This window comes from Lupinus angustifolius, chromosome LG16 (assembly GCF_001865875.1).
Source record: "Lupinus angustifolius cultivar Tanjil chromosome LG16, LupAngTanjil_v1.0, whole genome shotgun sequence".
In the NCBI taxonomy this organism is placed as follows: Eukaryota; Viridiplantae; Streptophyta; class Magnoliopsida; order Fabales; family Fabaceae; genus Lupinus; species Lupinus angustifolius.
In genome coordinates this window covers 16473820-16489949 of record NC_032024.1, presented here as the reverse complement: position 1 = coordinate 16489949, position 16130 = coordinate 16473820, and the positions used below count along the sequence as shown (strand labels likewise).

The following is a 16130-nucleotide window of genomic DNA, read 5'->3' as shown; positions in this document are numbered from 1 at the left end:
AACATTATATTTTAATATTGCATAGGTAATCATATTCCTTTTATTTTTAAATAGTTATCATCATCCTTTTTTAATTTTATAATTTCATCCTTGTGCATTAAAGTAAACCCGTGTGTATAGATTTTTCAACAGTTTGTAAAAATAAAATTGTCAAAATCAATTCAACTAAAAAATAAGATGAAAATTTGAAAAATCTAACAAGAATTATAAAGATATTAGTGCGAAAGTTCCCAACAATAAACAATATCAAAAACAACAAAATTTAAGGAACATAAATGAATACACAAACAAAGTTCACAATATACATAACTATACATAATTATTAATTATATAAGACTTTACATTTACATATAACTATATTTTTCTAGATAAAAATTATTAATTATGTATAAAATTATAGGTCAGACCATACTGTTTAACTGTTTAAACCGGTTAAACTTAATTTGGGACCTCTTCCGGTTTAACATCTAGCTCGACTTTCTCAACATTGTTTTTTACACATACAAAACATGATATAGTTAGTAGTATCCTATTAATTAAAATATCATCAATAAATTTATAATTTCATTATTATTTGATTCTAAAATAAGATTAGTATAAAAATACATATTATTATTATTTGACTCTAAAATAACTACAAATAATATGCTATGATTCATATTATTACTATTTTAATATTGCTATAGTAACATTATATTTTAATATTGCATAGGTAATCATATTCCTTTTATTTTTAAATAGTTATCATCATCCTTTTTTAATTTTATAATTTCATCCTTGTGCATTAAAGTAAACCCGTGTGTATAGATTTTTCAACAGTTTGTAAAAATAAAATTGTCAAAATCAATTCAACTAAAAAATAAGATGAAAATTTGAAAAATCTAACAATGTATGAAATAAAGATAAATATATTGATTAAGTAAAAACAAATTTATAATTTTATACTGTTATTGTCCTATAATGGTCAATGATATATTGTGACTTATCCACAATATATGAATCAAAATATACATTTATTTATTTGATGAGTATCATATTAATTAATATATTTGACGATTTAATTAATTAATTATCTATAATAACATTTTTTAATTGATCTAAAAAATTTGAACTATTCTATTCTTTAAAACGTAACACATAGAAGTATTTAACTATTTTTTTATCAATAAAATTGTAAATGTATATTAAGTTTGCAATGTTAAAGTCATTGTGAAATGTGCTCAATAAATCACATACATTATAGAGTTAATGTGTTATATCGTCATCTTATTATATTTGATCGTTTAACTTAATTGATTAATTGTGTATAATGTTATTTTTGTAATTGATCCATAAAATTTGAGTTTTTATATATTTTTATTACATTAAAAATGTAATTATTTATTTGTAAATATAATTATAATTGTGCATTAAATTTCCATTGTTAAATAATTGTGTAATATGCTCAATTAATCATGCACGTTATGCAATTCAATGAATCAGAACAAATTATAGATTAATGAATCCAAATATAAATAAATTATTGGAAAAGATGTAAAACATTAATGAACATGTATTACTCAATTAATATTCCACAAATTTATTAATTATAATACTGCAATTTTATATTTTATTTTTAACCATAAATTCAAACAAAAAATAGAATATAAATTGAATTAAATATTTATATTCTGAAAATTTATTATTTACGATTCTGCAAATTTATATCTATAATGAACATTGCTTAAATATAAATAAAATCAATTGATTATCACAATCAAATCAAACTACTTTAATATTTTGATTGTCACATCCTATTAAAGATTAAAGAGAAATTTAATCAAAAATCAAATTGCAAAACTAAGTTTGAGAACAATTATTTACTTTTTAGATAACAGAATAAAAGATATTCAAAGATAATCATGCCTAATAATTTTGACTTCTAGAGTGTAACTAACAATTGATTATTTGTGTATAATAACATTTTTATAATTGACTGAATTTTTTTTAACTTTTATGTTTCTTTGTGACATTATTATTTAATAATTTCCTTATGAGTATATTTATAAATAAGCATTAAATTTCTAATGATAAAGTAATCATGTAATATGCTCAATTAATCACTCATGGATAGAATTCAATGAATAAATACAAATTACATATAAATATAAATTGATCCTTAAATTCAAACAAAATAGAATATAAATATATTTTGCAAATTTATATTTATAATTATGCAAATTTATATCCATAATGAGCATTGCTTGAAATTAGCAAATCATAAATAATTTAATCAAAATATAAATCAAATCAATTAATTATCATAATCAAATGAAGTTGCTTTAATATTTTGATTATTACATCATACTAAAAATAAATTCAATCCAAAAACACAATAAAAATCAAAATAACAAAATTAGTTGTGGAGGACACGTATTCACTTTTTTAGATAATAGAGCAAAATACATTCAAAGACAATCATGCCTAATAATTTTGGTTTCTAAAGTGTAATTACCAATTAATATTACTCAATTAATACATTCAAAGATAGTAATGAGTAAATATTACTTCATTAATATTTCACAAATTTATTAGTTATAATTATGCAAATATATATTATATTTTTGTAATTGATCCATAAATTCAAACAAAATAGAATATAAATGAAATTAAATATTAACATTCCACAAATTTATTAGTATAGAGTAAAATATAAATGAAATTAAATTGTCTTCAATGATTATGACTGATATGATAATCACATTTACTATGGTTAATTAGATAAAATATACATGTTCAACAATTAAACATGCCAAATTATTTATGATGAAATTATGTTGTTTAAAGATTATTCTTACTAATATAAGGTTGACACATTCAGATAGTGAAAAAATAAATTCGAATGAAAAAGACAAATACATAGTAAAATTAAAGAATTATTCTTCTACACTCATATAATGAATGTAACCTCTAATCGTAGTATTCTAGGATGTGGGGTTTCTCTTCTGCAAATGTCGAAACAAAAAATATGACCAATTCGTATTTTTTGCTTTAGGAAAATAACCACATAGGAAAAATTAATTTAACAAATATCATATGAGAAAAAAATAATCAAATTCATTTGTTGTGCAAAGGAGAATAAATTTGAAGATTTTAGTAAGACAGAGACACAAAGACATAACACTAACCTGTAGATATGCTTTAAGTGAGAGTCAAACTGCAAATGAAGAGATAAGATGGTAAATGCGAGATAAGATGAGAATATAAATAAATTCATAACAACAAACAAACAAATACAATATTGTAACTTGTAACTAAATGTGCGTGTATATATAAATGGAGATCGAGTACAAAACATAGTTATTGAGGGTTTGGTCATTGTTAAGGATGAAATCCTTGCAAATCATAAATTAAGGAAAATGATTATTGGAAGAACAAATCTAAAAAATAATGAAATCAATCATACCGAATATACAAAATAAACAAATCAAAGAAAAAATAAGAATATACATACATAATAAACAAAAAATCAATTAAAAGATCTAGAAAATAAGAACATATCTAAAAATAAATGAATGAAAAAATCAATAAAAATGTACTTTAAACAACATATTTACAAAATAAGAACAAATCTAGAATGATGAAAATTGAGTAGTGGGATATAGAAGTCATCACATTAGGTTAATGAATAAAAAAATCAACAAAAATGCACTTTAAACAACATATGTATAAAATAAGAACAAATCTACAATGATAAAGATTGAGTAGCGGGATACAGAAGCCATCATATTAGGTTTAAACAAAATGAAGATTGACGAATGAAACATTGGATTGTAGGCATGAGAGAGAAGAAGAGAGAAATATGAAACGAAAGGGGAGAACAAGATGAAGATATGAAATAATAATGGAGGGAGAAGTAATTCACATTTGAAAAGGGATTCAATCCCCTTTATTGTGAGATGTAATTTCTTCATAGAATAAAAAACAAATGAGCTCATTAATCATTAGAATTAAAATATACAATGTACAAAAAGGGAAGATACAATGTTGAAATTAAAAATACATATGATTAACATAGACATGTTTTGGAGGGAAAGTTTTGATTGAGAGATTGACACATGTCATGAGGGACTCGAGAGATTGACACATGTCTTGATGAACCTTTTTTTGTTATGTAGGTAATAGAAGAAAATAACATGATCTTTTACTTCTAATTCAATAAGTGATGAATATAAGTCTTTAAAATTACAAAGAACGACACTTTAAATGGATGTACATTTTTCTTTAACATATTTAGTTGTTAATTAATGTTATTTAGAATTAATATGTCATTTTGAAACGTCAAAACACACACATATATACATATATATAGAGGAGAGATCCGTTTACACCTAACTTAAGTTACAATAGTTACACTCGATCTTAGCTATTCATTTTCTTAAATTCAAAAGACCAAATGAGTGAAACTTAAAAGTTATTTAGGTCATCTAAAAGGCATATTAAACCTAACAAATTGACTTACTTAATCATATTATTATATAATAATTTTCATAATATAATATTTTAATATAACTAATCATATTACATATGAAATTTTAATATAAAAATATATACAAAAAATAATTTAATTGATAGCATACCGACATATTTGAAGGCATTATAATATAATAAGTCTTTAAATAAGGTAATATGTCACATCAAACTTTTAAATAAATTGGACCTATGGTTCGATTTTTAAACAAACAAACAAGTCAGACTCAAACTCGTATATGTTATAATATTCAACTTGTTTAAAATAAAATCTGACCTTAAATACACTCTTAAATACTGCAAGAGGATATTAGTGTAATAATAAGTATCTTGACAATTGCATGTAAAAGAAAATTAAAGTGTTGAGTGTAACTTTTCAAAATAAAGAAGTTAAAAACATGGCCTTACAATACATTATAAACGGATACTTCAGCAGTTTAGCTACTATTGTCAAGTATCGAATCACTAAAATATTTGCAGTTTTTATTTATATTTTCACACAATAAAAAATTGCAAGGCTGAGATTGACTATAATCACAAAAGCCAACGCATAAAACCCATTTTCAAACAAGCATGCTTATGAGATTTTACGTATCAAATAATCGGTTATGGTATTTTTCTGTTGTTAAACAAAATCTGAACTTGTTTATACAATAATTTTATAGCTTAAAATATATTATTTAGTTTATAATTTCTGAAAATTTATAGAATTTTTTTAATTGTTTTCATTGTGAAAGTGAATTGCACTAAAATTATATTTTTGATTGATTATTATAATAATAAAACACCAAAAAAGATTATAAAAATGGTTGCAGATTGAAATTATAAATAGAAATAACCAATTGCCCCGTCAAAAAATCTAAATAAAAATGGTTGAATATATTATTTAGTTTATAATTTCTGAAAATTTATAGAATTTTTTTAATTGTTTTCATTGTGAAAGTGAATTGCACTAAAATTATATTTTTGATTGATTATTATAATAATAAAACACCAAAAAAGATTATAAAAATGGTTGCAGATTGAAATTATAAATAGAAATAACCAATTGCCCTGTCAAAAAATCTAAACTAGTGAATATAGGAAAGTCACCAAATCAAACATGTTTGACTTTGACTTGAACAAATCCATAAGAGAATATATGTTATGTATAAACCAAAGTGATTCAAATAAAATCATGATGAATAAGTTTTTTTATTCAATCAAAAGAGTCAACCTAAATCATATCAATAAAATGGAATTCATTTAATGGTAAAGTTTTTAAAGATATTCATGTTGAATCTGAAAATAATGTATTTAATTATTTATCTAATTAACTTTTATGAATTATATACAATTTTAATACACATAAAAAAATATTTCAAATAAGTTAATAATCTCAAACTTTGTTTTGTTTGTATTAAGAATGTCCCTGAATTGACATTCAAAATCAAATCATTTTCAAGACATATGTATATGACTTTTATTTGTAGAACGATTATCATATTACATTACATATAATAAGAATCAAACTCATTTTTTGGTTTATTCATAAATATCATCACTCCCTCACACCAAACATCATTTTTTGTAGTTATGAATATCTATAATTTATTATGTTATCCCTCAATAAAAGTTTGCTATTATATTTTAAAAACTAATTTATAGAGTGTTGTGGATGAGTTATTTTTTTTTTGTTATTACAAAGGGTATTTCAAAGTTGACGGGGTCCCCACTCTATACTAGGTAAAGAACTTATATCTTTTGAAATATATGATTGTCTCTTTAACAAGTGTTGCTCACAAGAATTGAACATTTGACATTTTTGTTACCATTGGATCTAACAGAGCCTTACATCCAATGTTATTAATACCGTATCAATTATCAAACCGGTTAGGATCAGGGACCGATGCCATGTTTATAATTTATAATTTCATTATTTCTATTATATTTTATTTTGTTTGCAATGATTTTAGATGTTGCAACAATAACCGCAGAAAAATAGTTTTCAGCTAGGAAGATTACGAAAAATAGGTTGCATGGTTGAATGGGATATGCATGCATGAATGACTCCTTATTGACTTGTATTAAGCAATAAATGTTTAACAACTCTAACATTAATTTATATGGAGCGTGTAATTTATTTGAATAGTTATATTTAAATTTTGGTGATTTTCATATTAATGTTTTCATATTTTTATATAGAGAATTAGAATGTTTTTTGTATCGAATATGTATTTTATGTTATAGTTTTTTATATTTATGGTAATATCCAATTTAAAGTGGGATAGATGATTATTTTGTTAATGATAATTACCTTTGATTATATGTGTTTTTTAGAAATTAAAAATTGTTAAGAGCAAAATAAGAAATTGGAAATTAATGCTTAGTGGTAGTTAAAAATTGTATGATTTTTGTTATTTAAATTTTTAATATAGGTCGCACACCCTCCTCCCGGGTCTTAGAATCGTCACTAGTTGGGGTGTTGTATAGTGATATAGCGGTTTAAACGATGATCACTAATTAAACTGCATACCAGCAAAATTAGATATACTTATATAATATTAACATTAATGTTGAAAAATCACTAAAAAACAATATTTTTTATTTTTATTAAAAAATTAATTTTAAATAAAAACCTGGTATGACCGGTATGATTCAATTAAAAACCGGCTGGTATAACCAGTTTAGCCAATTTTAACCAATATTGATATAGAGACTAGTTCACTGGTTTATCGATTGAACTGGACGACACAAACCAATTTTTACAATAATGTTTACACCGCTAAACTAACGTCTTCGTGGTAGTTATGAATGACTTATGTGACTTAGTTTCAAAATCTCATCATACAAACTAACCTTCTATGAATATTTATACATTTTTCAACAAAAAAATTCTTACTTGAAAGCTAGGTTTAAAGTGATTTTCTAGTGGTAATAAGTGGATTCCTTATTAATTGCATTGGTTAATATCTAATGCTAGATATATAGTCTAAGTAAATAAATATATTATTAAAATAAAGAATTGGTTTGGGTTGGAAGTGTAGGAAAAGTGAATGGTCAAAAAGAAAAAGAGAGTAAATAAAGAAAGAAATTGATTCATTGATTGAAAAGCATAAAATAAAAAAGTAATGCATTGATTTTTGTTATTGTGTTGACTCAATGTTATCACAAACCAATAACCAAACAAAACATAACACATAACACTTTGTTTCAATTATTATTATTTTTCTCATTTGTCATAATCCTCTTCCTTCTTTTGTCTCTTTTCCATTTCAGAAAGAGATACCATACACACTTTACTCAAACCACTTCTTCCTTCTTTTCACTTCAATATATCTATAGATCTTAATCTTAACAAACATAGTTCATTTTGCATTGGTGAGTTTTTGTTTTTCTTCTTAAGATCTATCTCTATTTATGTACTTTTGTGTTGTTTCTATTTGATGAAGTGACCAATTATTGTTAGAATCAATTATTGTTAGGCTTTGACTTGTGGATCCAATCGTTTTCAAGGTAGTAATTTAATTTAATCAGGTTCTAACTTCTAATGGGTGTTGGAAATTTTATCAAAGTTTGTTTCTTTAACATGATTTCACTGTTGTTTTAGTTTGGTGGTAGTTGGGTTAAGAAAAGGAATCATTTTTTTTTAAATCTCTCTTCAATTTTTGCTCTGAAAGTAGGTTTTGGGTACTATTCAGTTAATTTATGAGTGTTTCTCTTATTGGGGTTTTGAAATTACTGATATTTGATCTATTTTGCAGGACCCAGGTGTCAAAATTTGATTTTGAATCTGAAGGTTTTTGAAGACTTGTTTTTTGAGGTAGCAAAACCATTGGAAAAAAAGGGAAAAAAGGATCCTGATTCCTTTTTTTCTTAGTTGATGGAATCAGCGGGTGTAGTACCTGCTTCTGGATTAACAGATATAAATGCAAGTTCAATTGGTGTTGAAAGGTTACCCGATGCAATGAATGACATGAGAATCAGGGATGACAAGGTAAAATTGAACTTTCGACTTTTTTAACTTCGTGTTTGGATTTGTTTTTTAAGAAGCCGATGCGGATGGTTAAATTTGCTGTCTATTTATGTCAAAACTTGGTGAATAAAATGCAGGAAATGGAAGACACTGTGGTAAATGGAAATGGGACTGAAACTGGACATATAATTGTTACTACCATTGGTGGTAAAAATGGACAACCCAAGCAGGTTTGTGTATGATTTATTACCGTTGATAATCGAACAATGTTATGTAGTCTTCGGACTTAAATGTTTCTTTTCATGATTGTAGACAATAAGTTACATGGCCGAGCGTGTCGTTGGACATGGATCTTTTGGTGTAGTTTTTCAGGTTAGTTCTTTTTATATTACTTACGTTTTGTTTGGTATAGCTGAAAAAAATTAGATTGTAATCGTAATCGATTATTATCTGAATGGTTATTATTCAAATCTGGGTATGTTTGCTGAAAAATGACATTAAGTAATCCGAAAAGAGCAACCGTCCTTAGAGAAGCTTTGGAAAAATGTTTTTTTTCTTCTTCAAGAATAAAAGCTTCTTTTATAATTTAAGTGTTTCACCAAACATAAAGCTTTTCAACAAAATAAATTCTTTATCTAAAAAGGATGCTAAAAATACAATTATAAGCTATGTCAAACACAATCTAAATAGTTGCTTGCTTTTGATTGAGTATGTTTGAAGCTTTGCTTTGATACTGATGTTTATATGTTCTGGTTTTATTGCGCAGGCAAAGTGCTTGGAGACAGGTGAAACTGTGGCTATAAAAAAGGTACTTCAAGATAAGAGGTACAAGAACCGGGAATTGCAAACCATGCGCCTTCTCGACCACCCGAATGTTGTGTCATTGAAGCATTGTTTCTTTTCAACAACTGAAAAAGATGAGCTTTATCTTAACTTGGTACTTGAGTATGTTCCTGAGACTGTCAATCGGGTGATCAGACACTACAATAAAATGAATCAAAGGATGCCATTGATTTATGTGAAACTTTATTCTTACCAGGTATATTTCCATGTACTATATCAAAATTTATTTTATCGGTTTTTTCTTCTTCTGTAACTTGTAAGATTTAACTAGAATTTATGAAACTCATTGTATATATCACCTTTATGGTTCTCACCATCCCTTTTCTTTCTTAATTTGTAGATATGCAGAGCACTTGCTTATCTTCACAACACTATTGGAGTATGTCACAGGGACATAAAACCGCAAAATTTACTGGTATGTTCTCATGGAAATTTGTTTCTTTTAATTCTATATACTGTTTGAAGTGAATATCAATGCACTGTTCATGATATTACTGTTGTTTCATAGATGTTGCAAATATTGGAAACTTCTGTATAATTTCGTAAGGGTATAATTGAAGAAAAATGTAATAAATAAATGTTCATTTATCTTTTAAAATGTCAATCAAAATGGAATAAGACCAAATTCACAAAAGTAGTTGGTAATTTAGAAAATGGGAAGTGTATGTATTACAAGCATGAATTTGCAAAATCTAAAGAAGAGTTCTTGAATATTTTCACTTAAAAAAAGCATTTATAAAATGATGGCTGTATCATCGACTGAAATTTGTGCAGCCGGTCTGGTGTGATTCTTTGGGTTTTTCCCTTTATTTATAGTTCAACTCACTATCCTTATACAATGGAATATTTTATACTATATCTTTTTGATGTTTTTTTCAATTCATCTCTAGTGTTAAATACCTCATTCGAGATTTTTTTTCCTCGTAACAGGTGAATCCTCACACCCACCAGCTGAAGATATGTGACTTTGGAAGTGCTAAAGTCTTGGTTCGTTTATTTATAACCTGCGATCTTGCTGTCTGTTTTCAATGGCTATCTGATATTTACTCATGACCAAATGCTGTTTATATTTTGCAGGTAAAAGGAGAACCAAACATATCTTACATATGTTCTAGGTACTATAGAGCTCCCGAGCTTATATTCGGTGCAACCGAGTACACTACGGCCGTTGACATCTGGTCAGCTGGTTGTGTACTTGGTGAATTATTGCTTGGCCAGGTATTTAGTTTCCTTAAGTATTTACAGTTCTGGTTTATTTAGAATTTCTAAATGCACGGAATCTAATAATGAATTTCAATTGCTTTCAGCCTCTCTTTCCTGGTGAGAGTGGAGTAGACCAGCTTGTGGAAATTATCAAGGTAAGATATGCTCTAAAGTATAATAGTTTAAACATCCGGTATTTCCGATAAATTCTGTCCTCTGTTTCTGCATAATGGTCCTTACTTCGAACTTTGAAAATGTATAATGACTATGTTTACTATGTAACTTCGAACTTCGAAAATGTATAATGACTATGTTTACTATGTAACTAACTTAGCTTTAATATATTTATAATGAAGTGACCTTTCTTCATTCTTTGTTTAATGGCATTTTGTCTTTCACTAATCATGAAGATCCGTGGAACTCACTTGCAGGTTTTAGGTACCCCGACAAGGGAAGAAATCAAGTGTATGAATCCTAATTACACAGAGTTCAAATTTCCTCAAATTAAAGCTCATCCATGGCACAAGGTATTGTATTTTAATGTTAGTTTTTTTGTCCTTCAACATTGATTAGTACACTGAACATTTATCTATATATGATCCTTCATCATCAGATCTTTTATAAGAGGATGCCACCCGAAGCCGTGGATCTTGTCTCAAGATTATTGCAATACTCTCCAAATCTTCGAAGCACAGCTGTAGGAACATATTTCTATTGAATATGCTGTGAAGCTTTTAACACGTTATTTCTGCATTCGATCTTACTGTCATGTTATGTGTACTTCATCTTAAATTGTCCTTGGTATAGCTTAACCTGCCATGCATAAGTAACCGATACAAATGTGACATGCCGAACCGGTCCATTTCAGGACTGAATTTATCGATAATATGTTTATAACTATTTCTGATTGAATTCTCTTAAAACTAAAATCATTTGTACATTGTGCGATGCAGTTGGAGGCTCTGGTTCATCCATTCTTTGACGAGCTTCGCGATCCAAATACCCGGTTGCCAAATGGGCGTTTCCTTCCTCCGCTATTTAACTTCAAAGCCAGCGGTAACTAACTAATTTCCAAATAAACATTATGTTATTTTATCTCATAGTATTGAAGTTCTTGGTTGTTAATAATGTTACCGATGATCTTATGCAGAGCTTAAGGGAGTTCCGGCTGAGATGCTGGTGAAGCTGGCTCCACCTCATGCAAGAAAGCAATGTGCCTTATTTGCATCATAATGAATGCATCCTTATGTAGTACTTATATTCATGTACTCTCTCTTACCTGTAGAAATGTATGTACTATCATCTTTCAGGTGGTTAATAGTAAAAATAGGTTTGTTATTCCCCCTCACCCTCGATGTTCCGATTTTGTCTCCGTCTGTAAAAAGCTGTTTGAGAAGAAGCTTCGACATGATATTCCTTTTGGATTAACTAACAGACTGTATTAACTAGAACCATTATTTGTTGAAATGATATGTTTGATCACTATCACACTCTGAAACAATAGGGTCTGCTTCAAAGTTTGATGGTACTTTCTATTATGAAAAGTTTGATGGTACTTTCTATTATGATATTCCTTAAACTATAGTTACATAATTCTCTCATTTACATTACATACGACTCACAGAATTCACCATAATAATGCATATAACATGTAACAAGTTCGTAATAAAAAAATATCATAAAATTAATATAAAAAGAGATGTACCATCTAATTCTCATAGGGTTAAGAGTTATTGGATATTACAAGAATTATGAGAATTAAACTATAGAATTTTGATTATGATCCCTGTCTCAGATGTTTTGCACTTTGATGATATAGATGTGGGACAGTATCTATATTACATTGTAGTTGTTTTCTGCTGTGAAGAGAATTCTGAATCTGAAACAATAATTAACAAATGTTGATGTCCCTTATTATTATTAGGGAAAATTCCAATATAACGTGTCCAACTTTGGATCATTTGCACATTGATACTTAAATCTTTCAAATAAGTTCATTAATCTATGAGTGTAATATCTATCCATTATTAATCTAAAAATTTATACATATTCAATATATCATATACTATTTATTTATATTTTTCAAGAGTCAATAACTAATGTAACTATTAAATATGAATGGTAGATAACAAAAAGATAATATATAAAACTTATACACTAATATAATCTATGTATGCTCTAACATCTTTGTAAATATTACATCATTCTAAATAATTTCAATGTAAAATCTCTTATACCATCTATGTATATATATTTTTTCTTCATCTCTACAAATACCAAAATTTCAACGTTTTAAAATAAAATAGTTTATGAAAAATAAACAAAGAAAGACAATAGTTCCTTCTCACTAATGAGATACAATTCGTAGTACCAAAAAATAAATTCAAATAAAAAATTTCATCCTATCCTATGCTAAACAACTAATATCTTTTGATGTATAATGTTCCTCCAAATAGGTGAATAAGTGTTGTGTTTGTTGTCTCATAGATCTGACAATTGAATTATGTCTTAATATGATATATGACGATTCAATTGAAATCTTATATCACTGAATCAACATGCATAATTGTTAATGAAAAAAAGTTTCTCTCAAAAAAGAAATTTTATAACAGAATAAAATTAAAATTAAAATAAAATATGACGTGTGACACATGAATTGGTATAAATAAGAGAAAATAATACTTGAATATGCCACAAATTTGAGGAAGAGCAGATCCTTCTCTCTTTCCTCTGCAACAAGAATAGATCTCAGGCATGTTCTTCTCTATTTTCATTTCTTCTTATTCTTCTCATTTTCTCATTCAACTATTATATATTGGATCTCATTTTTAATTATTTATTTTAACATTTTGTTTATTGTTTCTGATCTGAATTCTAATTTATGTTTTGCTATTATCATTGTTCTTGATCTAATGATATGTGAGAAATTTGATTTTATTGCTCATTGTTGAATTGTTAATGAATTAGGGTTAAAATTGAATAATGTTACTTATGTTTGTGTTAATGGATTTTTTGATTGAGAATAGAGAATAGTTGAAAATGGGTCTCTCATTCACGAAGCTGTTTAGTCGTTTGTTTGCGAAGAAAGAGATGCGTATACTTATGGTGGGTCTTGATGCTGCTGGTAAAACCACCATTCTTTATAAGCTCAAGCTTGGAGAAATTGTCACCACCATTCCCACTATTGGTATGTAAATCCCTCAATCATTTGTTATTTTGTGTTGTTTAGTTTTGGAGAAGAGAGAATGGAAGGCGCGGCGGAGCGTGAATCGCCAATTTGGAGGGGTCGAAATAAGTGAGATGAGTCATGGGGTTAGGCATGCGAAGTAATTAAAGGGTTTCGGTGGCCTCCTGTAACCGAGAGAGGTCGTTGGAGATTATTGTGGATACAATTGTGGTTGCGATGCATGGTGTCGACGACTCCCAAAACCTTGACATTAGGGGCTTTTCGGGAGTCGCAGACCCAGATTTAAAAACTTGATCGGAAGTTATTTGTTCTTGAATCGAAGGACCTATTTTGGTGATGGATCATGATTTTAGAGGCTAATATGATATGACTGATATTCATAATTTTAGGGACTAAAATGATAATTTCCTGAAATCAGGAACTATGTGATGAGTTCTTACGAATTTAGACATCAAAAAATGGTAGCTTTGTCCTTTTTTGACATTGACCTCATAACCGAGGTATCCAGTCTTTTATTTAAGACAAACTACCATATCAGTTGTTAGATCTGCGAGCACCTATCTGTTTTTAATTTTAGGATATTATCATTTTTATCTTCTAGAATTGTAAGGACCATCATATTTGATCAGTCCCTGAATCTAAGGTATCTTACCAATGGATCATAATTTTAGGAACTAATATAGTATAAATGATGTTTATTATTTCAAGGATTAAAATGATTATTTCCTAAAATCGGGGATTAATATGATGGGAGTTTGTATGAATTTAGAGGCCAAAAGGGTGATTTTTTCTTTGTTTAAATATGAACCTACCTATAATTTTTTTAAGACTCTAGAAACCCCTTGTCAACATTAAGCTCTCCATGTTTTAGAGGGAACCCTTTCTTAACGCACATTTCAAAGGCTAATGTATATCATTTGGCGTCATGTATTTAGGGTTTAATGTGGAAACTGTGGAATACAAGAACATCAGCTTCACTGTCTGGGATGTTGGTGGCCAAGACAAGGTATATCTGTCTTAAGGGAATACTTATCAACACTCTAGTCCAAAATGCTTATATTGATTTTATATATATAACTTTATCATTGGTTGAACTACTGTGCTATGGGTTCCTTTGATAATTTGAGAGAATGGCATAATTTCATGATCAAGGCAATCACATATATGATATATGTACTCCGATCTGTAACAATATGCAGATATGATTCAAGATTTATTTTTTGTTTGGTGATGTGTATGATTAACTAGTCCATGATGTTTAAGTAAGTAGTGCTGGTTATACATCTTGTTCATAAAAAATTTCAATTTTGTAAACTAAAAGAGTTTATCACTGTAGCAACTTAATTATACTATGAAGTTGAACAAACAAAAATGTGCCATATCATTGTAACCACTAGGGCTTTGTACTTAAAGTGAACAGTGTGTAGCAGTATTTTAATTTTTAATACAAGTGACATTGTATGGCTTATTATCATCTTATCTTCACTTGTTATATTTTCTTATCTCTAAGTTTTTTAAAATCAAATTTTATTTATGTAGTAATGACCATGATGTTTTTCCTCCTAGATTCGTCCTTTGTGGAGACATTACTTTCAAAATACGCAAGGACTTATTTTTGTGATTGATAGCAATGATCGGGACCGTGTTGTTGAAGCTAGAGATGAACTGCACAGGATGTTGAATGAGGTACTAAAATAGATCTTGATTCCTGAGTTAATTAATATGAGAAGTTGTCTTGTTATTGATTTTTATGGCTATAATCTTCAGGATGAGTTGAGAGATGCAGTGCTTCTAGTTTTTGCAAACAAACAAGATCTTCCTAATGCTATGAATGCTGCTGAAATAACTGATAAGCTTGGTCTTCATTCACTTCGTCAGCGTCACTGGTAATCTTCGATATTACTCTCATATCGACACTTTGTTACTCTACTTTATCTCCCGTCTCCCTCTCTTACGCCCTCTATCGATTATCACGCTCTTTTTGTGCAGGTATATCCAGAGCACCTGTGCCACATCTGGTGAAGGACTTTACGAAGGACTTGACTGGCTTTCAAACAACATCGCAAGCAAGGTTTATACACTGCCATTGTTTTTAAGCGCTTAACGATTTTGGTTACACGTTGACAGATTTCACCTAGTCTTGAACTGATTTTCCTTTTAATTTGTGATTGCAGGCTTAGAGATTATTAGTTGGTGAGAGCTTATTAGTTATGGATTGCATGAAGTTCAGTGGAGTTTAGCAATTATGAATTCAGATGTTTAGTGTGGGGTTTACCCTGTTTAGAATTTTATCTACTCTAGCATGTACTATTTTTCTTTGGAAAAGGAACACAACTACTTTCTAATTTCAAAATAATCTCCTTGTATAACTAAAATCCACAAAGTACATTATTTTTACATATTGATTTGTTACAATAAAAGTTTGACTAGTGA

At 27.9% G+C, this 16130-nt stretch overlaps 2 protein-coding genes across 6 annotated transcripts; both read left to right on the top strand.

Moving 5' to 3' along the window:
• On the top strand, window positions 7703-12008 carry LOC109330026 (glycogen synthase kinase-3 homolog MsK-3-like). 2 transcript variants are annotated; one of them, XM_019563987.1, is made up of 14 exons: window positions 7703-7869; window positions 8253-8375; window positions 8409-8485; window positions 8602-8694; window positions 8777-8836; window positions 9231-9503; window positions 9648-9722; window positions 10238-10294; window positions 10385-10525; window positions 10615-10665; window positions 10942-11037; window positions 11124-11207; window positions 11464-11566; window positions 11661-12008. In XM_019563987.1, exons 2-14 carry the CDS (start codon window positions 8372-8374, stop codon window positions 11741-11743), a joined length of 1197 nt encoding a protein of 398 aa, XP_019419532.1. In that variant the 5' UTR covers window positions 7703-7869; window positions 8253-8371; the 3' UTR covers window positions 11744-12008. The 2 variants fall into 2 exon arrangements, with proteins under 2 accessions (XP_019419532.1, XP_019419531.1); XM_019563986.1 differs by having other exon boundaries at window positions 8253-8485.
• On the top strand, window positions 13145-16130 carry LOC109330027 (ADP-ribosylation factor). Of its 4 annotated transcripts, XM_019563991.1 has the most exons (7): window positions 13146-13261; window positions 13529-13697; window positions 14633-14703; window positions 15264-15383; window positions 15465-15583; window positions 15687-15768; window positions 15872-16130. In XM_019563991.1, exons 2-7 carry the CDS (start codon window positions 13550-13552, stop codon window positions 15875-15877), a joined length of 546 nt encoding a protein of 181 aa, XP_019419536.1. In that variant the 5' UTR covers window positions 13146-13261; window positions 13529-13549; the 3' UTR covers window positions 15878-16130. The 4 variants fall into 4 exon arrangements, with proteins under 4 accessions (XP_019419533.1, XP_019419536.1, XP_019419534.1 ...); XM_019563988.1 differs by lacking the exon at window positions 15872-16130 and having other exon boundaries at window positions 13145-13261; window positions 15687-15816; XM_019563989.1 differs by lacking the exon at window positions 15872-16130 and having other exon boundaries at window positions 13147-13262; window positions 13537-13697; window positions 15687-15816.